The 23,945-nt window shown below is 50.6% G+C and overlaps 1 protein-coding gene across 2 annotated transcripts in view; it reads left to right on the top strand.

Moving 5' to 3' along the window:
- The first annotated feature begins 454 nt into the window (after positions 1-454).
- The window catches only part of Iqsec3 (IQ motif and Sec7 domain ArfGEF 3), a 96,027-nt gene continuing 72,536 nt past the window's right edge, over positions 455-23,945 (top strand). For both annotated transcript variants that reach the window (XM_059256876.1, XM_059256877.1), the window contains exon 1: positions 455-990. In XM_059256876.1, coding sequence (XP_059112859.1) covers positions 455-990 — 536 coding nt within the window. The remainder of the gene's footprint in view (positions 991-23,945) is intronic.

Here is a 23,945-nt window from a genome sequence, read left to right as displayed (position 1 = left end):
TTACCCTTCCTTTCTCTGGCAGTTTCCTTTTTGTCTTTTTCTTAGTCCCATCGCACTTTCCCAGAGCTGCTGCTTGGGTTAGCTCTCCTTGCTTGCCAGTAGGACTGATCTCCATCCTGGGTTCTCTTGGAGGATCCTGCACGGCCCAGCCTCTTCCTCGCTGTTCCCCCTCGCCTCCCTCCTTTCCTCCCCACCCCACGGAAAGCAGAGTTCCTCACGAAGCCCAGAGGTGGGAGGTGGGTCCTGGCGCCGGGTCCGCCCCTCAGTGCGTGTGCGAATGCTTGTGTGGCGGTGACGCGCAGGCGGCGGCGGGAAGGGGAGGGAGAGAGAGAAAGAAGAGAGAGAGAGAGAGAGGGAAGGAGGCCGCCGACCGCCGGGGCTGCTGGGCTCCTGCGCGCTCACGCTCCCCGCCGCCCGCCGAGGCGCAGGCAGGGCGCAGGCGGCGGCGGGCGGCATGGAGAGCCTGCTGGAGAATCCGGTGCGCGCCGTGCTCTACCTCAAGGAGCTCACGGCCATCGTACAGAACCAGCAAAGCCTCATCCACACCCAGCGCCAGCGCATCGATGAGCTGGAGCGGCGTCTAGACGAGCTGAGCGCGGAGAACCGCAGCCTGTGGGAACACCAGCAGCTTCTGCAAGCCCAGCCTCCGCCGGGGCTCGTCCCTCCGCCGTCCGCCCCACTGCCTGCTCCTCCAACCACCGCTCCGGCCGCCACTGCGGCCCAGGAGCCTCTCCAGGACCACGGACAGCTCACACCCGCCACGCCGGAGCCGCCGCTTCAGCACCACGGACAGCTCCTGGCGCAGCCCCAGCCGGGCCCCAGCAGCAGGGCTCAGGCTCCCCAGTCGCCCCACCAGCACCCGGTGGCACCAGGGGCCACAGGCGACAAGGAGAAGGAGCGTCCCCCGAGTTGTTGCGCTGCCGCCGGAGCCCTGCTTCAGCACACATCCCCCGCCGCCCTCGGCAAGGGCGTCCTGAGCAGGAGACCCGAGTAAGTGGGGAAGAGGAGGTGGGAGAAGCAAGTGGGTGTGAGGAGATAGGGGGAATCAGCATGTAAAAGTGAAGGACTGGGGTAATTGGAAGTAAAGCAGGTGAAGATGCCTTGGGTAGAAATGTGTCGGAGGAGATCCCTGCAAAGAAGGGCTTGAGATACGCGTTTGAGGGGTTTGTGGTGGTTGGAGCAGAAGGAAGTATCCAGACCATCTTTTGGGGCAAAGAATGAGAGACATGGGTTTAAACTGGTTGGGGATTTCGGTAACTTCCAGGAATTAAAGGAGATGAAATTGAGAGGTAGTTGAGGGTAAAAATTAAGCCAAGGCAGAAGACCATTGAAGGATTTAAGCTAGGAAAAATTAGGAAGGGAGTTTGCATAGTACAACTGTTTAAATAAAGAGTGAGATGCCAAGAAGACAGGCTTGCTCAGGAGGTTTGTTTAGAGCTTTAAAGGGGCTGGGGTCCAGCAACGAGGATTGGAGCAGGGAGGATAAAGCTGAAGGACAGGAGGGAACGGGCAGGGGAGCTGGATACAAGAAGATGAAGGGTGGGAGACAGCGCTGCCCAGGGGAAGGAGGTGGCTCTTTATCTGATGCAGTGGGAGTCAAAGCCAGGAGTGGCTCACTTGGGGAAGCTTTCTCCCTTCTGACCCAAGTGAGCATCTTCATCTCTAGTCCCTGCAGTGCCCAAGGGGGACACAGAAGCAGCCTTCCAGACTTGTGGGTGCCCCGTTATAGCTTGAGGACTCACCTGGCTGGAGCTCGCCTCTGGCTCAGGAGCATATCTGGGTGGTTGGCAATCATGGGAAGGGAACAATAAGAACGGAGACAGCTGGGAAGCAGTTCCTTGAATGTGATGCCTCTGTAAATTTCTGTTGTGGTTACTTATGGCAAGCCCCTATTTCCCTTTGGTTATTTGGAAACATCATCTTGGATTCCAGGAGAAAGGTTCATTGTCCCCAGGCAGTCTAGGGCACCGAGATTTTTCTTCACTCAGGAGGTCCATGGAATAGGAACGTAGGAGGAAGAGATGAAGAGGAATGTTTTCTCCTCTGCATTGGGAAAGCTTGACAATCCTGTCAGTATTACTTCTCTGCGTAGACAGGGGAGGGAAGAACAGCCCTGTGGCAATTAGTACCTGGTCAACAAGGGCCTGATGATGTGATGCTGAAGGAGAGGGAGGGGCAAAGTGAGGAGAGCTGAGCACCTCACCTCGACTCGTCTCCCATGAGCTTTATGTCTGGAAGACACTTGTGAAGATTGGATGCATTCCTTAAAAGCTCATCTCTTCTCTGCCCTCTACCTCACTGTCCTCTCCCATCCCTGTGGAGTTGAGAAGGTAGATCAGGCATGCATGATCAAAGGGTAGGTTTGACCAGAAGCACAGGACCTCAGGGGTGGAGATCTAGGATGATCGGGCTTGATAGACCTGAAGCATCTGACTCAAACCCTGAGAAAATCCTCTGTGGCCTATTTGTCTTTGAGTTTTATGGCTGTCTTTCTTTTATGGCATGAAAAGCAGCAAGGTGGTTTTTCCTCAACACCCACATCTCAGCTAAGGACAGCATTCTTCCAAGATATTGTATGTCCTTTTCCCTCAACACGGAGAACAATTCCACCCAGGTTCCTTGGGGCAGCAATAGCAGCCTGACATTTAGGAGTCTTCACCTGAATCCTCTCCTCATGACATCAGGTGTCTCCCTTCTTTTCACTACAGCTTCACTTTCTTTGCATCTTGTTGGGAAGCTGTGATCAAGAAGGGTTGGTGACATATCTTGTTCTCGGATAAAAATTTCTCTGTAGGCCTCAAGGGGTCCTAGAGAGCCCATACCTTCTATACAGATGCTCCTGCTAGGAATCCAGAGATTAAGGGATCACCTGGATTCCTCTCCAGCCTCACATGTCAATACCATGTGACATCCTTGTCTCTACGTATTCCCTGCCCTGCTTCTGCTTCCTATGGAGCAAAAATAAGAACCAACCAGTAGAAACTGCTAGGAACTTTAACCTGGAAAGTTGTGCCAGGCACTGAGGGGTTCATCACACCATTAGCTTCTACTTCCTCCAGAGTCTCTAGTCTTTCCCCCCTTCTTCCCAGGCCTGGATACCCAGAAATCCAGAGTGAGAACATACTTACCTCACTGTCTTCCCTTCTCTGTGAAATAACTCACACCTCAGATGGCTGGAGGCCCCTGGAATAACATTTCTTTTACCATATTTTTGCCTGACTTCAACCGCCATTTCCCCATAGAATTCAGGAATGAATCACTGTTGCTCATTGGGTGGCTAGCCCACTCTACCCTCTGCCGGTGGCCCCATTCTGGATGCTTATCCTCTGTGCATCCCATAATCCACAGGGGAGGGCTAGATGGAGCCATCAGAGAGAGAGAGAGAGAGAGAGAGAGAGAGAGAGAGAGAGAGAGAGAGAGAGACTGTGAAAGGTGAGGGAAGGGGAGAGACTAGAGCCAGCAGTTGTGCCCTGGACCCTACCTGGTCCCCCCCCCATGCTTCTGCTAAGTCAATTCTCTACCACACAGAGGAGAAAGGGATGGAAGAGAGGACTTCAGATCATAATTTTGCTGCAAAGCTTTGCTTATTCCTCTCTGTCCTCATTACAGAAGAAGAATGTGGCTCTAGGTAGGTAGCTGCAGATGGGCACAAGGTCCAAAGGGCCAGGCATTGTTAGGTACAATCTACAACAGGCACATGCACACCACACCAGCCACATACTCTGCTCTCTCCTCAACTCCTCTTCTTGCCCAACCCTGGGAGAATCAGGAGCTCAGGGCCTAGGACATGATGGATCATTTAGTGGCCACCTGATCGGGATGAGGGTGCAGCCCGGCCTCTGTCCTTCCTTCAGCTGGGGGACACACAAAGGGGTTGGCCTTGGGATCCAGGCTAAGAAGGCAGCAGTGTGGAGGCGGTGAGTACAGCCATGTTACAGAAGCCCTAGGGGTTAGCATCCTTCCTCTGCCAGCCTCCTGCTCCTGCCAAGCACGAGCCCCCGCCGCTTATGCTGCTTAATGAAGGCAGCAAACATAGCTTCTTCCTCTTTGTTTTTTCAATCAGGGCTCACAGCAGCTACTGAATTATTATCTTTTTCCCAGGGCTTAGCCTGGCCTGGAAAAGACCCCCTGCATGAAAGCACGTGACCCTGTGCTGCCTTTGTGGCCACAGCTTGGGTTACAGCACACTTGCCCACCTACCCAGTCACGTGTTTAGTTGAGACTCCCCTTGCCTCCGTCTCCAGCCCCAGAGGCAGGTGATTACTGACTTCGAGGTAAGATTTGGACATCGTGTTTCAAATTCAGCTTTGACTCCAAGCTCCCGACTCAGTGTAAAAGTCTTTAGCTTTAGTGTTTACTGGAGCTTTGTCCCTCACTCCCTGGACCTTCCTGGAGCACACTTCCCCTTCTTCATTACTCTCCTCCTTTCTTCTCTTCTCTTTCCCCTTTTTTCTCTTGAATGCTCTCCTCTCTCCCTCCCTCCCTCCCTCCCTCCTTCCCTTCCTCTCTCTCTCTCTCTCTCTCTCTCTCTCTCCCTCCCTCCCTCCCTCCCTCCCTCCTTCCCTTCCTCTCTCTCTCTCTCTCTCTCTCTCTCTCTCTCTCCCTCCCTCCCTCCCTCCCTCCCTCTTTTTTCCTCTGTTCCCTATTTCTTCTCCCAATGGAGATTGAACCCATGGCTTTGTACATGCTAAGCGCATGTTCTGGCACTGAGTTCCACCCACTAGCACTACATGAGACAAGTTTTGAGTTATCTCTAGAATTCCTTAGATTCGTGCTGGCTGGGGTCTGGGGATGGCGAGATGATTTATGCATATGCCTTTCAGCCGGAGTGGTCTAGGATGCTAACCGAAGCAGAGATCTCTACTGTTGAGTGAGGGTGGTCTGCCTGAAGGTGGCAGGATCTGGCTAGCTCACCCTGGAAGCTAGCCAGTGTGAAGGTCTACCAGTGAGTTAAATATATCAGATGTTCAGTCTGCTGAAAAGCCTCAATTCTGCGCTGTGGAAAGACAGGAAGGAAGGAAGTGGTCCTTACGTGACATATAACGAGACACATCTAGAAACATTGAAGCAGGTGTGAGCGTGCTGCAGCTGCCTAGAGCCACCCTCTCTCCGAACATTATAGAGGAAAGAAATGGGCATACAGAGATTCAGAACCAGACCTAAGAGTTTCTTGGCTAAAGGTGAGAATTTGTGTCAGAAAACAGTAAGAGCCAAGGACAAACCAGCAAGGAACTCGTCTGGCAGATTCAGTCCTGGGAGCCATCTGTGTCCCGTGCAGACATCATTCCTTCCTCTGACAGAGTGTCCCTGCCTGAGCCATGCAGGTGGGCATGGACAGTCTCAGCGTGTCTTGAGCCTAGAATGCCCGTCTGCCCAAGCTCACTCATCTGTCTGTCCACAAACTAGTTAGAAAGTGAGGTCAGAGGAAGGCTCATTAGCAGAGGGAGTGAATCCTTTTGTTCATTCCTGGAAGCTGGCACACAGCAGATCTTTATAAAGATTTGCTGGTCAGATCTTTGCAAAGGCCTGAACTGATCCTCTTTCTGACCTTTAATCTAGGGGGAAAATAAAACAAAAACAAAAAGAAAATCATAGTTTTATTAGAGACTCAAGCCATTCCTTAGCCTCTGGGGACACCCCCCACCCCCATGTCCTCTGCATCACATCTCCATCTCCTCACTCCCAGCCCTTCCCATATCGCACAGGCAATATCACAGGGCCCCACAGAGGCATCCTGGCACAGGTTCCTCTTGGCCCCAACCCAAGCAAGAAGCACAGCAGTTGGTAATGCTCATTCAGCAAGTATCTGTGCCGCTGAGTCCCAAAGGTCACTTCCTGGGAAGGAGAGGGAGACAGACTGGGTTAGGGCTGGGGGGAGGGGGAAGGGGATGCAGTGTGAAAAAGAAGAGTAAGCAAGGACCCATGGCTGGGCCAAGGTCTAAATGGAGACCCAATTCTTGAATTTAACGCCCATGAAGAGATTTTTACACTAACTTCCTTTATTGGGAAGCCACAACATTTTTTTTCCCACAGCAGTCCAGACAAACTCCATGGTCCAGGACACAGACTGGCAGCAGCATCATAAGAGGTCCTGGGGACACTCTGGCAGGTTCTCAACCAGGAGAATTCTGGCAGACTTCCAAGCTCAGGACACTGCAGTAACTTTCTGCCTCACTCTGGAAAAGCACCAAGTACAGGTCCCTACAGAAGCTGCAGAGAACTTCTCATTTCCATGCAGAAGGGGGACGGTTGACTTCATTTCGGGTTCTGCAGGCCTTCAAAGAAAGAAAAGGGAGTGAAGTGAGGGGACAGCTGGGGTTCTCATCCAGAAAGAGCTCGGGGAAACCACTGGAGCACAGCACATTTAAGGTTTAAGTGTCTGAGAACCTGGGATCTCAGAGGCACACCCAGGCAGGAGACCTGTCTTGGCATTGACCGGCCAACTCGCCTTAGCCCTGTTTTCAGCCTGGCTTTATACAGAGAAAAGGGAAGTGCTTTAAGGAGTTGCTGTGATGTTTAAGAGCTGTATACTATCACTTATTTAACTCTACGCTGGGCTCTTATTAAGCACGTAACAATGATATCTCAACATATAAAGAAACCAAGAACAAGGAAAGCTAAGTGGATCATCTGCTCTCAGATAACAGCAGACTAGAATCCACTCAGGTTCCTTCTGGTCTATTAGGTCACCTTTGGACATGTGTCCCTTGCTCTTTCATTCCTCTACCACCAGACAACATGCATCCAAACTATTCCAGAGCTGTGACTTGTAGGCTTGACCTTGTCAAGCAGCCAGCCAGGACAAAGCCACCATGGCTTGTGATCTCGATGAGATGTGACAACTTCACAGCTGGAAAATGCATCTCCGACTGTAAGCTCTCCTGCAGCACTTTCGGGTCATTCGCTCTTCTCTTAAGGATATCAAAGACATGTGAGTTATCACCGTGCCCTCCGGTGAGAAGAAGGAACTCTGTGACATTGTTCCTAAAATGGGAAGCCACTGTGTCCTCCAGGAAAAGGCAAAGTGACCTGCCAGGGACAACAGTGGCCGGTGAGGAGGGCAGAGTACAACCCTGAGAAATGACTTCCCTGTTCATAAGAAGGAGGCCCGGTGAGTCCCTTCTGCAGACTGCTCCTACTGGGGATAGAGGGGGGACCTTCACTGTGCAGCACCTGCAGACATGAAGAGAACGCAGGGAGAGACCAAAAAGAGAAGAGGCCCATATGACTCTAAATGATGGGGGGGGGGGGCAGGGACTGAGGGGACCCTACTATCTCTGGTCAGACCTAAAGGATATGAGTCTTCTTTCAGATATATTTCTTAAATGAGACACTTTTGGGAAAAAAAGGAAACACATGAAAAGAAAGAGTTTCTCAGATTCTCACAGGTGCTGTGGCCACAAAGCCACCATTGGCAAAGGCATGTACAGTGTGTGTGCATGTGTGTGCATGTATATGCATGTGCTCGTGTGTCGGGGTTCTGAGAACAGGCTGTTTTGTTGTTGTTCTTTGCTAGGACCAGGAGGGTTATGTAACTAAAGGCAACACTGAGTGGTGCCTGGCCTTCCCTGCGGCGGGCTGCTATGGACCGAGGGTATGCAGCATCCTTCCCAAATCCCTTCCCATAGGAGGTCCCGTGCTCTGTGCTGCCATCAGGTTATACCATCTTGTCCGGAGCTGCAGGGACTAAAGGACTTTGTATATCCCTCTGGGAAATCAAGCAAATGTCAGCACTAGAAGGATGCTTTAAGGCCACCCGGTCCAGACTTCTCCTTCTGCAAATGAGAAAATGAAAGTTTGAAGGGAAGTGACTGGGGCTTCCAATCTAGTTAGTCCCCAAGACTAGGCTTAGAGCTCACATTCATTTAACTCTTCACCCTGTTCCTCTGACTCTCCGTGGTGATGGATTAGAAGACCCATCAAGATGGTTCCATGGTGCTCAGGAGCAAACGTGTAGCTACTTATCCACCAGGGTTCAGAGGACTGTGGGGTGTGGGGATCCACCATGACTCTCCATGGTGTCTTCTCTATGCCACAACTCCTCCACAGAGATTGTTTTGAGCACATCAAGGTTATCTCTCTTGGTAAAAAATGCCACTTCCAGGACAGGATAAAAACCATCCATGCAGCTTTATCAGTCCCTCGCACTTCCACATAGAAACGTGTTTGTGGACAATTCCCAGGGCTGCGCTTGCCAGAAGAGGGGACTACCTGACAGCCCTGGTTGACTGAAGACCAGAGCAGGAGGCTCAGGGCATAAAGGTCCCAGGAAGAAGGTTGTTAAGGATCTTCCTGGACCCTTATTTCCACTAATGTTTTTTAAAAGTTGAAACCCCTTGAGGGGAAGGGCATAAAGCTCACCCCGGGGCGGGGGGCTGGTATGGAAGTATGGAAGTCACCATTATTTGGGCCGTAGAGGACAGCCTCCCCCGGGAGCCTCATCTTTGCTTTTAAAAAGGCCACAAAGGAAGGACTGAAGGAGCATCAGGGTGCCGGGTTGCTCTTTTCGGGGATCTTGAGATGATGTTTGGGGCGGCAGAATGCCCCATGGCTGCCTCAGGCATTGCTATCAAGTGGGAAGCCTGGACTACCAGCAGCAGGGAGGGGCTGACGCTCCATGGACCCAAAGATGTGGGACGTGAGCAGAGCTCAGCATTGAGCCAGTACCCAAGGAAAGAATGGTGGTTGACAACAATTAAATAAACAAAGCTGGTGTCCGTACAGCCTGGAGGGATCTCAGATTCTGGAGTGGATGGAGAGAAGGGGCAGTGTCGGGGCTGAGGAAGAGCTGACCGGAAGACAACCCTCCCGCTCCCTGTAGTTCACGATTAGCCCAACGGCACTGGGCCTACTGTCTCTCATCTGAGCATGTGCAGAGAGCAGATCTGGGGGCTCAGCATTTCAGGCTGGTATCAAAGTGAGGGGAACAGTGGACAGTAGAAGAATGTACCCATCCCTAATGGAACCCATGGTTCCTATCTGGGAGCAGGGAGACTTCACCTCTGTCTTCATACCCGGCCTCTGACTAGTCCCCTAGCCTGGGAAATGCGCTGATGACAAAGCATGAGAAAATATTCTAATGAACGTCTTAGTCACGCACATACCCTTGGCAGGCTGAGGGAGCAACAGAAAATGTGACTGTCGGATGGAGTCCTGAATCACGGCCTTATCTCTGGGAGAAGAAAAAGGGCTGGTGGTGTAGCTCATGGTAGAAGGCACACAGGAAGTGCTAGGTTCCATCCTTCACTCCAGGAAGAGGGAGGAAGGTAGAGGAAGAAGAGAGTTAGGAGATGGGATGGGGATCACCATTCTGCCTGGGAAACAATAGGAATCAGAACTCAGGCTGCACCCCAACCCCCAGTCCTGCTTCTTAGCCAGGCATTTCTTGAAACATTTCCTGGGTGATGTTAAGATCCCGATGGAGGGTGATGGGCATGCACATGGTATGGGTGTGTTTGTGACACTAGGTGAGTGTGCTACTGAAATGGACTTGGAGGTGCATTTAGGGCTGTGCAGGCCTAGCAGCAGGCAGGTCACCTCCCTTCCCATGCCTACCCCCAGTGAGGCCTGTTTGGTCAGTTCATACTAGCAGAATGTCAGTTTCGGTTTGTTTTTTCCTTCTCTTCATGGCAAGCTTCATCTCTCTTGGCTAGCTGGGTCTTTCCCACCTCACCTCTGTAATTCTCTGCCAAACTGGACCTCCACACCCATCCTGCTGACATCCAGTATTCTATCTGGGAAAGGCAAGATTCCTAGGCCCCGAAAAGTGAACACCTGGGAGGAAGGCCCCCTAGAAATTGGATACTGCTGCACCCCAGGAGTTCTTTCTGTAGAGAGACAGAGCCTCAATGTTACTGTGCAGCGAAACACAACGGAGAGAAATCTGCAGTGGTTTTCTCTGCAGCCTTTCCGGGCCTGCTGTCCTGCGGCCAGGGCCTGGCACTAGCTGCCTCTCTTTGAATCTGCCAGGTCAAACCAGCCTCCCGCTTCCCCCGCAGTGAGGAACGCACTACCATCCCTGGCACAGGCGGGGACTCCGTAATTCCTTCCTCCATGAATGGTTCCAATCTACCACAATTTTCAATCAGTCCTAAAATGTAACACAATGATTATTTAAAAACAGCAGAAACAAAAACTGCAAAGCAGTTGGGAATTGTTTGGTTGGGTCTAGCATCAGGATTTCCCCTGCAGGGCCTCTACATACAAGAGGCCCTGCCCTGCAGCTTTGGCTATTCCACGATACTCAGACACACACACACACACACACACACACACACACACACACACACACACACACCAACTACGTCCTCACCTTCACTCTGACCCCCAGGACTTCTGAAGGCTCAGGTACAGGCAGTGGGTTGACGTTATTATCCTTTGTTTGTTTGGTTTTTTTTGAGACAGGGTTTCTCTGTGTAGCTTTGCGCCTTTCCTGGATCTTGCTCTGTAGACCAGGCTGTCCTTGAACTCACAGAGATCCGCCTGCCTCTGCCTTCCGAGTGCTAGGATTAAAGGCATGCGCCGCCACCACCCGGCCCGATATTATTATTATCCTTTTAAGTAACCCAATTCTAACCCTACAGCCAAGACTATGCCAGCCCTCCCTCACAGACCCAACTATAGCCTTGCAGCAACCCCATCCCTGTCTGGACTTTGATTTCCCTCTTACTCCACTGGGCCAATGATTTCCTCCCTTGGCTTGTACCCTCAGCTCACCAAGAACAGAGAAGTGGAGCTCTTAGTGGGTTGCAGGAAAGACATCTCAAGACCCTGGGAAGGGAGCGCTCTGGGAATAGGGGGACTATGGCAGTTGAGGGTGGGACGAAGGGGAAATCCCTCCCGGAAGAGGCTTTCAGAGCTAAGAATCCCGGAAATTTCCACTGGGTCCCCTGTGGCCTTCATGACTTAAATCTACAGAGCAGCAGGAGGGGGCTCTGCAGTCAGCCAGCCGGCCTCCCTCCCGAGCCTGGGGACCGCTCCCACCGCCAGCCTGGGGAAAGTCCTTCCGTCTCCATCCTACTCCGGGGACTCCCGGCTGGGGGCGAGAGTGGAGGACGGACTCGGAGTGTGGGCGGCTGGCGAGCTGCTGATGAACAGCACAGGATCTCCCGGCCCACGCGCCCCCTCTGCCTGCCGGCGGCGTCACGCTCCCACGCGGGGGCGGGCACCCCAAGGCTGGGGAAAGCCGCGCGCCCCCGCCGCCCCGCGCGCGCGCTCGTTGCTGAGTCACACGCGTGGGAGAAGCGCTGTCCTCCCCTGTGCGCCGCCCCCGCCCCGACACCCCCCCCCCCCAGCCCCGGGGTGTAGCTTCATACTTTCCTGCCGCCCCTCCCCCCACCTGCCAGCCAGCCTTCTTCCCCTCCCCCACCCACCTCTACACCCCATCCCGCCCCACACTCACTCAACACCCCTTCACAACCCACGCCTTCCATCATTGCATGGTGGCCTGCACCTCCTCAGGACTTGCAGCGAGTGTGGGGCCAGGACCGGACACCTGGTCCTGAGGGCACCCTTGCCTGGCCCCCTGAGGTCTGGCTCACCAGGGTGCAGGGCGCAGTTTGAGTCTTGACTCAGTGGTTTGCTAACTGTGGGCACAGCTCTGGTATTTCCCTTTGAGAGGGGAATGGCGATAAAGTGGCAGGCCAGCCATGGACCTAGTAGGGACTCCCAATGTGGTACTGGTACTTCCTGGTAAGTGGCAAGAACTTAGGCGAAGTGCTTGTCCCCACCTCCTGAATAATCTAGAAGGCTCAGAACAGGACTCCTCCCCCCCCATATATTTGACAGCCCCTCAAATATTTGAGGCCAGCTTATCCTGTCCCCACTTCCCCACTGTGCCTTGCAGTCCACCTCCCTCCGCTCTACACCCTCCCCCCTCGCTCTTAGTCTTTCAGACTGACTCCATCCTAGAACTTCCTGCTACACATGACTTGGAGATGACTCGGACTTGCTTCAGCCACACTCCACTACAGAACACTGAGCAAGCCTGAAAGCCAGAGGGCATGCGCACACAGCCTGGGCACAAGCGGGCCCCTCCCTCCTCAGCCTCTGTTCCAAAGGCACAAGGCCTGGGAACTGCTGAGCTTGGGCTGCGGGCCTGGGAACCCACTGACGTTCCCAGCCCTTTGCTGCAGACAAGAACCAATCAACCCCGCTGCTGTGCCAGTTGCTCCCTCTAGCCGCCTCTATTTGGGCAAGGAGCTTTGTCCCACCACCACCACCACCACCAATGCTTGGACTTCTCACACAGCCCTGTTGGTTTGCATTTCATCAAATCTAATTACGTCCTTCAATTTTTTTTAATTTGTTCTTTTCAAATACATAGCACAGTGATACAGCAAAAAAAAAGTTAAGATGTATACACAATATTTGATAGAGTATCTCCCCTCTCCCCCACCACTTTATAATATAACCACTTACCCCCTCACTCTCCACCAACCAGTGTGAGCAATTTTTTTTTATCTTTCAACTGATTTTGTGGGTAAATCCAAGCACTCACATGTGCGTAGTTCTTTTGACATAGATTGTAGTGAATAGCTGCTGTTCTACACTTAGATTTTTTTCCCCCATATTTGGTATCAAAAGAGCTGCCTTCAATAGCTGATGAGCGCATTGCATGGCCATGAATCTAGGTTCCTCAGTGCCTCCTGGTAGTTTTGGAAGGCAAGTTCTGGGCAGCCTGCCTCTGTGTAGTCATTTGGGGTATGCTTTCCTGTTAGCCAGAGGGTTGGGAGGCAGGCAGGCATTATTGAGGGGCTCCATTTGAAATGCCCTCCCGTGCTATGAACATTGGTAAGTTACAGCTGAAGATCTGTGGAGAATTTTCTCAGGTAAAAATCTCTGGCTTAGCACATTTTTGTTCTCTGGGGCTCTCTTTGCTGTCAAGGTTTGGGAGGCTGTGGAGTGATATAATCTCCCAAGCAGGCTGAAGACCACCTAAATCACCCCTAAACCATCTCTTCCCTCAGGAGGTCTTCCTGAGCTGAGCTAAGAAAGCAAGGTCTCACAGAAAGTAGCTACCTTCTCTAGAAAGACATGTTTCCACAGTGTCTGTATTCATTCATTCACACATGTGCTAAGTTAGATCTACAAAGTCCCAGTTACTACTCCGGGCATGGGGATACAGCAGTGAGCAGAAAGCTCCCAGACCCTTCTAGGAAGCTCACAGATCCCTCAAATAAAATGATGGAAACTCAGTGTGTCTGATGGGTTAGCTGCCCTAGAGAAAAGGCAAGGAGAGAAGAGGGCCTGGGTAGTAAGAAATGTGGGGTGTGAACAGGTGCTGGGAAGTCCCAACAGGCAAGGTAGTCTCTAAACAGAGACCTGGAGGAAAGGATGTAGCTTCTGGGCTCCCTAGGGTACAGCCCAGAGCAAGGCAGCATGGTGGTTTCAGCTAGAGTTTAGACACACAAGGAGCATAGCCTGAGATAAAATCAGAGAGCTTGGTGGGTATCTTAGTTTCTGATGCTGTGATTAAAAAAAAAAAAAAAAATACCGTGGCAAACGCAACTTAGAGAAAGGGTTTATTTTAGCTCACAGTTCCAGGTTACAGTCCAGCATTGTGGGAAGTCCAGACGGCAAGAAGCAGCTCTTCACATTCCATCCATAGTCAAGAATCAGAGAGGAATGAATCAATGCATGTATACTTGTATAGTCCTACAGAGTTCAAAATCCTCTGCCTAGGGAATGGTGCCACCCAACAGTGGGTCTTCCCACCTTTAACTGTGGTGGGAAATCAAGATAATCCCTCACAGGCTGTTTTAGTCAGGTTTTTATTGTTGCGAAGAGACACCATGACCGTGGTAACTCTTAAAAGGAAAGCATTTCATTAAGGGGGCTCACATACAGTTTCAGCAGTTCTGTCCATTACCATCATGGCGGGGAGCATGGCGGCATGCAGGCAGACATGGTGCTGGAGCTGAGAGTGCTACATCTTGACTCAGAGGGAAGAAGTTCAGTTGACTGACAGTCACACTGAGGGAAGCTTGAGCAAAAGAGACCTCAAAGCCCACCCCTACAGTGACACTTCCTCCAACAAGGCCACCGAGTGGCACTCCTAATAATGCCACTCCCTTTGGGGGCCATTTTCTTTCAAACTACAACACAGGCCAATCTAGGAAATCCGTCCCTGAAACTCCCTTCCCAAGTGAACCTAGACTGTGTCAAGTTAACAAAATCAGTCATCAAAGTGGGGTGTAGTGAGGGAAGGTAGGAGGGTGCAGGGGTGTAGCCCATCTGGTAAGAGAGTCTCAACTGAGATTTGGTAGTTTGGAAATGCATGGGGACATTCCAGAACTCAAAGTGGCTGGCAGACTTGCTGGAAGGTCTGTCTCTGCCAACCTCGAGTGGGCCAGGGCCCTGTGGAGCATCTTGCAGTGCCCAGTGCAGTCCACATAATGAAGAGCTCTCCTCCTGTCAGTACTAGTGTTTCTTGTCCAGAGAGAGGAGGGACCACGGGCAACCTTGCTGCAGGCACTTAAGTGGAGTTACTTGCTGACTATGTAGCATTGGATCTTCCCCTTTCCTCAGAAATCTTAAGAAAGCAAACCTCACTTGGTCTGAAGAGACTGAAATCTCTTCAGAGCCCTGCAGAGCTATCTGTCTATGGCATTAATAACTCTCCTATCCTCTTATCCCAAACGGCATCGCAGCCCGGTGCCTTTCTTAAACTCAATCTTACAATATGTGCGGGAGAGACAGGGAAGTTGGGGATCAGTTCAAGGGCTGAGCCAAAGTCATCAGAAGGGCGGGTGTTGAAATTCAGACAGGTGAAGGCTGAGAGGTCCAGCAGACGCTTGCAGGGGGGATGTTCAGTAGGCCTCTAGGTGGGCTAGAAACAGAAACTTCAGATGACTTTTAAGTCTTTGAGCCTGAACGACACCAGTAAGTAATGAGAAGGGGGCGTGGGTAAAGTGGACGGGGCAGAGCTCTGGCACACACCAGTGCTGGGAAGGGCGGGTAGGAGCTGGGATGCAGTGGCCAAAGGTAGGTGAGAAAAGCTTGGCACACCCAGGAATTGCAGCAGAGACTGTCACTGCCGGCATGCCCACGCCTCACTGTGGCATGCCCACGCCTCACTGTGGCATGCCCACGCCTCACTGTGGCATGCCCATGCCCTCACTGCCAGCATGCCCAGGCCCAGCAGGACAGGGAGGAACTACCCAATGCCTTCAGCAATATTTAAGCGATTATGACCTTGAAAGGGGAGACTGATGGAAAGCATGATTAGGGTGGACTCGGGGGAGAAAGGAAAGGGGCTTAAGAGAAAAAGTAAACCCAGTGTGTGGATCTGATTTCCTGGTTTAAATGAAGCAACTGGAAAAAGACATTTTTTAAGGCAACCGGGGAAATTTACATGCAGACAAGGTATTAGCGGAGATTAGAGAATTATCGTTAATTTACGTAGGTGTGATAATGATACTGTTATTATATCTTTTAAAAGTTCTTACCTGTTAGAAATACATGCTGAATAAAGTGATATTATTTCTGGGGTTTGTTTAAAAAATATTCCACAAAAATATAGGGATGTAGATTAGCTGGCAGTGTTTTAAGTTTCCCCAGTGAGAAGTGCAAAGGAAGATAGAACGTAGAGGATTGCATAAAGTGGCTGAAGGAATCTCTTTGACGAATTTTGGCGTGAAGAGTGGTGAAAACTGGGGTAATAACGGGTTTGGGGGGCTGTTCTTTACAGTGGAGGAAAGCATGCTCCATTCAGCAGCATGCCAGCCAGCTTCATGTACTAGCCACCCACTGCAGGAAAACTCCTGACCTAAGCACCGCAAGGCAATCAGCAAAGATTCCCAGAGGAAAATAATTGTTTAATCACTGTAAGTGCACAGAAAATGTGAGCATGCACTTACCATGGGGGTGGGCACTGTGTCAATGCCCCACAGACTTTCTCTCAATATATCCTAGTAAAACATAATGAGTAGGCTCCATTCCACAACCCAGGCCACATGGGGGTGTTCTTCCAACTGAAACCCAGGCAGCAGCTCTGTGCTGGTCACAGGCTCTCTTCTCCCCTGCCTCCTGTGGATGACTGCAGTCACATGCATCCACGTTTCCCAGAGAAGGTTTTACCAAATGCACCTGCCCGGGTGTCTTTCCTGGACATGGTCACGAGGGAGCAGGGGTGGGAGTGGGGCAGCCATCAGTGCTTCAGATGGAGTCCTCAGACTCTGACGCCCCTCTCTGCTTACAAACCATTAGGCTAGCTCAGCTCAAACGCGTTCATCTGCCAGCAGACACTCCAGCACTTCCTGCTGCACAGAACAAGGCTAGAAACCCAACACATTGCTGCATAGGCAAGAGGAATGCAGAGAAGGAGCAGGGGGTGTTTCTGCTGGGGACAGGCAATCGTATTTATGTTCCTCTGGGAGGACTTGGGTCTCTATTGATGTAGACCAAATCTGTTGAGCGCCACCTGCATGCCAGGCTTTGCTGCCACTGGCACCGGGGACTCACCGGCAAATCAAAAGCCCTGCCATTGTGTGTGTGTGTGTGTGTGTGTGTGTGTGTGTGTGTGTGTGTGTGCATCTCCTCACAGTGAGGAGGAGATGGACAATACAACAAGGAAACTTGTTAAGGAGCCATCTAAGCTCATAAGGACTGAAAGAAAAGTAAAAGGGTGACTTGGAGGAGAGTTGTGATAGGCAAGACTTCCCTGGGGAGATGACATTTGAGCAGAGAAAAATTAAAACCAGGAGAAAACAGGAGCCGAGCTTGGTTGCCAGCACTGGAATGCCTGGGCTTGAATCTGCACAAACACCTCTCTATAGGGAGAGATGTCCATGCAAAGACCCCGGGGCTGTAAGAAAATTGTGTGTTCTAAGAAAACAAGAAGGGAAGGAGAGTAGGGAGACTGAGATCTGTGACAGCAAGGAAGGTGGGCGGAGCTGGGGACGGAAAGGGCTTTCCAGAGGCGCTTGTGGGTCTAAGACTCATGGAAGTCAAGGGAGCAGAGGGATGACATCATCCACTAGCACATTAAGCAGCCCAAGGGCTAAAAGCCAAACAGAGAGGCCACTCACTGTTATTCCATATTCAGTCCGGTCGTATTTAATTTCTGTTGTGCATGCCATTTATGGGCATTTATTGCCTCATTTATAGCCCTGGTGGGAACACATCGTTATCCCTATTCCACAGAGGTAGGATTTGATGGACAGAGAGATTAGGGTGACCTACTCAAGGCCATCGAGAAAAAAAGGAGAGCCATCTTTTGGCTCTGCACACAAGCTGTAGCCTGTTAAATCCTGGGGCAGCATCCCCATCCTAGGCAAGCGTCTCTCTTCCCCAGACAAAGCCTAGTCTGAGACATAAACCAGTGTTCAGGGACAAAAAACTAGTGGCATCATACCCACGTGACAGTTGTTCGTGTTGTCATAGCTGTGAACTTGGCCATTGGCCTGCTCATTTCTGTCATGCCCAGCAGGACTAGGCTACAGGACTGGCGAGTGCCACCCAGATGTAGCCACAGGATGGTGTTTTACAGGTGACCACAGAACTTTGACTTTGTCCGTGGTCTGTGTGGTCATGAGGGTTCACATAGTTGACAAAGCATCTGTGGTCTGACCTCAGTGTACGTGCATGCAGGTAACGTGTGTGCACCTATAGTGCTGTATGTAAAAAATGTATACATGTGTGGCTGCATGTACAAGAATGAGTGTGTCTGTGGATATGCTTCTGTGTGCAAGATTGAGCATGCATAGGTTTGCGGGCTAGGAGTTTAGATAAGAACTCTGCATTTTTATGAGCACCCTGAATGTGTGTATGAAGTTAGGAATGCATTTAAGGAATGTGAACATGGATGGGCTGGGCACTGAGAGCTGTGTGTGTGCTTGTATGTGTGGACATTTGTTTGCTTAAGCGGGTGTGCAAAGTGTGTTGGATGTTACGTTTTGATTGACTCATGAGAAGAAAGTAGGTATTCCATGAGCCTACAAGTTGGATGCATACCATGAGCAGAGTTAGTGCTTAGAGGTTGGTTAAAGCTATGAGACAGTATTGGCTGGTGAAGTCCGATGTTTTTGTCTGATTCTAAAGCTTTTGCTATGGAAGGCATAATCAAGGCTCTTACATTCACAGCCCAGAAGCCACTCACCTCCACCCCTACAGAGGCCTGGAATAGAGGAGTGGAGTATAAGGGACACCAGAGGCAGTACGAAGTAATACAAGAAACACAGCTGAAGTCTTAGCCATGGGTCTTCAGGAGGTCATCAGACCTCTCTTAACTTTAGTTTTCCATCGTCCGACTGACACCAATGCATAATTATAGTTAGTAACATGGCATACTAACCAGGCTGTACTATTGAGTATATATTAGCTTTGGAGCTCTTCAGAGGACATTCAGAAATGACTGTGAGGCAGGAACACCACACAAATGCAGCCCTCATCATTGACCAGACTCGCTCTGATCATTCCTGGAAGCCCTGCCTGGCCACAATTGAAGAAGGATGAGTTTGTGGTTTGTGCTGCTCTGGTGGTGAGCAGCGGGGCCCAGGAGGAGGCAGCCTCTGGAGCTGGCATAGACTTGACGGTCTTGATCCACCCCATTGAGTCATCTTTGCTCAGCAGCCAGGCTCGAGTCCGCCAAGGGATGAAGGGATACCTTCTGAGGGAAGCTGGCGAGATGCAGTCAAGGCTCAGCTCTGTAACTTAAATGGTTTTGCCTACCTGGCACTGGGAGGCCACCCAGCCCCTGTCAAATCTAATGCGGCTCAGATTCAACCAGACTTTGAGCCAGACAACTAACTGGTTGGGCTTGCAAAGTGGAAGGAAAGAGTACAGATGAGCTCTGGCCTTTTGGGGGTCAGGGTGGGGTGGCTAGAGGGGAGAAGGAAAAGGAGGAGAAGACTTCCGGCCCATTCAAGTTGTAAACTGACTTTCTGTTCTGAGTGAATCTCCCCAAAGCCTTCCAGACGGGTGTGAAATGAGGGTTATAGTGAGGGGATGTATGGAAAGAGATTGTATGCCTCGCACCTAGGGTGGCAGTGATGAACAGATCCATATGTCTATGGCACACACCGCCGCTTTCATTTGCATGTATGTGTGTGTTTTGTGTGTGTACATGCTCCATTTGCCGTTGCTTTCCAGCCCCTCAGGAATCAGGATTTATTTATGGATTCGGTGACAAGCAGTGGCTGTTCTATCGTGTGCCAGGCCATGTCCTGTACTGGATGTAGAGATGAATTGGCCACAGGAGTGGCTCTGGAAAGCTCATTCTAGTGTAGGGAGCTGTGAGATGCATATAAACACCAGCGGCAATGCAGCAGAAAAAACTGGATGTGGCAGCCTGTTAATCACAGGAGAGCCACGGAGAGCTCGGAGGTACGTGCTTCTAGTGTCTCCTTAACAGTTGAGCATCTCAGGCTGAAAGAGATCTGAGAATTTGCTTGCATGTCCAAAGCCATTGCAGTAAGAAGACAAGATCTGAAGACAGGTCTACCCAAATCTACAGTCGACTGCTGTTCTGGGAACCATGCATGCCTTCTGCTGTGATTTGAGATGAGGCCTCTGTGAAATCTCTTTCCCTGTGAATGAGTGGCTCCCTCACAGCATCACATGGAGGTATTGGAATGGCTGAAGACACACAGCTACACTCATGTTGTGAGACTGGTGTCTTAAAACCAAGCCCCAAACTCAGCATGCAGTGAAGTACCTACTTTACTAAGGTATCTGCAACGTGCCCAGGGCTTATTGGAGACAGTTCTCTTCTGCTCCCTGTAGCCTGCCCTGGAGAGGCTTGCCAGGGGCCACAGCCTTAGCTTTAGGATGGTCATCAAATGGCTGGCCGATGAGGCTGCTTGGTGGTTGCTTTCTTCACGGGCCTCTCAGTGGAGCAGCTGCTTGGACTTCCTCCCAGCATGGTGCTGGTTAGAGTTCACTTCTCTACCATGGAAAGAAACCATGAATGGAGGATACTCCTAGGAGTCTTTGACCACTGAGTTCTGCCAGAGCTGAGTCCACTGGGAACCGGAAAGTTCCCTCATTTGGGCAATGAAATATTTGGAACTCTCCCTGGGGAGGTACTACTGAGAGTCTGAGGAAGACCCCCCAGAGTCCAGCAGGTGGCCAAGAGAGCAGAGTGAAAGGGGGCTCATTTAGCATTGACTCTTCTGGACGCTGGCTGAGGAAGGAAGAAGGAGTTGACTAGTAGAGAAATCATGGACCTAGGATGAGAGATGTAAGCAAGTTTATGTGCCAAAACAAAACAGCCTAGGGAACTAGCAACCCTGAAGGCCAGCCGGAGATGGAGGCAGGACAGGGATAGAGGGACATAACCCCTGCTCCTCAAAGTCAAGTGGAGAAGGAAAAGGATGGCCTAAGTCAGACATATTAACAGCACCCCCTTGATTAGACTAACTCATATTCAAATGCTTTGCGTTTCAACTCACTCTTCCTCATATCACTCTTTAAAGAAGTTCAGTTTTTGCTTCAGAACGGATGTAGTTTGTCCCTGTCAAAATTCATGTTACAGCGTGGTTTCCGATATATTTCAATATATAAAATTTGAAAGTGGTGTGACCTTTCATAGGTGGAACTTAACGGGAAGTGACTGGGTCCTGAGCTTTAAGGGAGTAATGTTGGTCTTAGAGCAATAGATTAATTCCCACAAGAGCTGATTAGGTCCCACGAGGGCGGCCTGTCGTGACTTAGCTTGTGCTCTCTGGTCCTCATACCGTATGAGCTCTGTTATGCACACACACCTGCCATCTTGTTCCAGCTGCCATGTTTGGGTACAAAGAGGAAGACTGTCCCAGAGCCATACTGCTTGGACTTTCCAACTTCCAAAACCCTGGGCCGAGAAAAACCTTTTGTTTTTGATACATGCAGCATCAGGAATTTTGTGGCAGTACCACAAAAAGAGACTAAGGTAGTTAGTTCCTTCTACCATGAGGATGCGGTGGTGAAGTCTGTACGGCAGCATTAGGAAGGACTGACTTCCACAAGGCTTCCCATAAGCCAGACTCGCTCTGCTGAGGAAAGGCTAGGTTCAGCAGCGACAATCGGGGACGTTGGGTTAGAGTGTCTTCTCAAGTTTAGGTGTTGTATTTGAGGGAGTGGGGTTGGCTTTTGAAACAGAGTGTTGCTCTGTCGCTCATCTGGCCAGGAACTCACTGTTTAGTCCAGGCTGGTCATGAGCCCGTGGCAATCCTCTTACCTCATCCGCTAAAGCAATGGTTCTCAACCTGTGGGTCGCTACTCCTTTGGGGATTGACTATCAGATATCCTGCATATCAGATATTTACATTAAGAGTCATAACAGTAGCGACAAAGTAATTTTATGGTTGGGGGTCACCATAACACAAGGAACTGTATTAAAGGGTCGAAGCATTAGGAAGGTTGAGAACCTTTGCTGTGTTCCGATTACAGGTGCAAGCCTCCCAAGTTGCTTTTGTTTTTGTTTTTGCCCCAAGAAGGAAATTTTTTTTCCCCCAAAACTAAACCTAATAAGGAGCTCTAATGCATAAACAGACCTTGTCATGCTTTTGTGAAGTGGAAGGTTTATGATCTTCCTTCCTCACTCTTAACTTGGATGTCCCTGGAACAGCTGGTGGAGACCCACCAGTCTTTAGAGCTCAAGAGGAAAACACTGGGCCGCCACAGGACCAACCTCATCTTCGTGAGGGCATCTGATAAGCTGCAGTGTGCTTTCAAGAAAGGTCTGGCCGAAGGCGACAGGCAGATGCTTCCTCCCCAGGACTCTGTCACCTGTCTTCCCCAGAGGTGGGAAGACCTGAGAAGGCTGCCCCAAAGAAAAGCGAGAAAGCAGTGGGGCTCCCGGGACAGATGTCAGCCCCTGGCAGGCTCAGGCAGAGAGAGCCCTGAACCTGGCTGGGTGGTCACCATTCCCTGAGACTAACAAAACATTGTTCCCTGTGCCATGAATGCCAGCCCCGGGAACAGCTGTCATCACTGGCCATGCTGAGATCTTCCACAGCCTTCTATGGAGCTGCACCATGTCAGACTGCACAGCCGAGCAGAGGACATCTATACTGACTTCTACAGCAAGCTGTGGCTGCCGAGTTCCCGGGGCAGAGACTATTAGCTGTAGTCATTAAAAAAGGAAGAAAAAAAAAGTCTGCCCCTACACAAGGCTTATCTTTCTCTCATGGTGATTTCCCATTCAGAGTCAAACCAAATCCTTACAACTCAGTGAAACAATTCAGAGATGGGCCTCGCTTACAATGACTAGACCATCCCAGAATGGGCTGCAGTGCAGGTAATTTCCAACATACATCCCAGCAACTCTCAGCCCTCGGGCCCAGCTCCCAAACTTCTCCCATTCAACTCTCCCACCCCTAGTTTCTTCAGTGTCCCATTTCCGGGCCCCTGCACTCCTCTGGCTCAGCGATGAACCATCTGGTCTCTGAAAATGCAATCGAACAGGAGGAAGCAGAAAAATACGGCATCTCATGCCGCAGCTGGGAAGGAGGTTAATGCTCAAGTGACCTGGGGTGGTGGGTGGAGGGGATTTAAAGATGAAATGGCTTAAAAGCCTTTGGGAAAAATAAGAAGGGAGAAGGGAGGAACACAGATTTTTTTTTCTCTTTTAAAACCAGTCCTATCGGGGTGTGATTATATACAATGAAATCCGCTCAATCTGAGGGCATGGTCTGATGTGCTCCAACAGACGTCTGAAGTTGTATAACTACTGTCATTAGCAAGATGTGGAGCATTTCCATAGCCCCAGATGACCTGTGTTTCCTCCGTGTTGGTCCTTTCTCTCCCATGTGACAGACACAGACCCTCTTTCTGTCTCTGCCTTTTCTAGACTGGCCTTGGTTTACTGGAACACATTGGAAATCCATCCATGTTGGGGCATGTGGGATGGTCCCTCTTTAAAGAGAACATATCCCACCATATAGATATGTGACAATTTGCTTTAGCAAGTAAATGGGCATTTAAACTGTTCCTTTTTGTCCTACTATGAATATTCGCTGCTATGAATAGCTTTGTGTCCCTATGTGTTTTTATCTGAGGTAAATACAATTGCAGGGACATGTGCCAAGAGTCTGTTTAACAGTATGCCAGACTGCCATTCTGTCTTCCCACTGGAAATGTGAGAGAGTTCTAGGAGCTGTGCAACCGTGTCAACACTTGGCATTGTGGTCAGGAATGAAAGACCCACTTACATGGCCTTCCCCTCATGATGTGCCTTTCTACTTACTGTTGTGCTTATCCCTATTAAAAGTCCTCAAATGCCCAGATGTTGCTGCTGGCCTGGTGAAACTGTTGAGAACATGGAGGCCTTAAAAGATAAGTGAGTGACTCACATGAGAACATGGAGATTGGGATTTATGTGTGGGAACTTATGGTGCCCTGAAGCTGTCCCACAAGCCAACCTGGGACAGAATGGTGGCAAGATCTCTGTGGACAGATGGACTATACTTAGAGACCCTGACCTTTCACACGGGCAGGCTGTAACGGTCTGTCCTAGAACAGCCTTGGGCTGGTGCCACCCTAGAAATCCAGCATCCTTCCTCCTGTCTCTTGGGTTCCTTCACATCCTCTAGAACACAGTTCCTCCTGGTGGACACAGTTCTCAGAAAGGGTGGGAAGAGAGGAAGGGAGGGAGAAAGAGAAACAGAGAGAGAGAGAGAGAGAGAGAGAGAGAGAGAGAGAGAGAGAGAGAGGAAGAACCCATGACTTGGAGTTTAGGGAACCAGGCACAGGTCCTTGGACAGTGTCAGGGTAAGTGTCAGACCTGAGTGGAAGAGATCACATGAGGCTGTGATTGTCAAGCATACATGCTCATCATGGCTCCCTTCCTAGCTTCAACCATACTGGAGTTTCAGCCTTTGCCAGTGTACTGGGAGCCAGCCCTGTGCCAGCCACTGATCTCACTTTCCCAAAAACCTTATAAAAAAGGTCCAGGACCACACTCCCTGAACCAGCCTGTTCAGCTCTGTTGTACCTTAGCTACAGCCAGCCTTGTGACTGTA

Source organism: Peromyscus eremicus, chromosome 3 (genome assembly GCF_949786415.1).
Source record: "Peromyscus eremicus chromosome 3, PerEre_H2_v1, whole genome shotgun sequence".
NCBI lineage: Eukaryota > Metazoa > Chordata > Mammalia > Rodentia > Cricetidae > Peromyscus > Peromyscus eremicus.
Note: the sequence above shows the minus strand (reverse complement) of the source record. Positions and strands in the feature narration are given on the sequence as shown.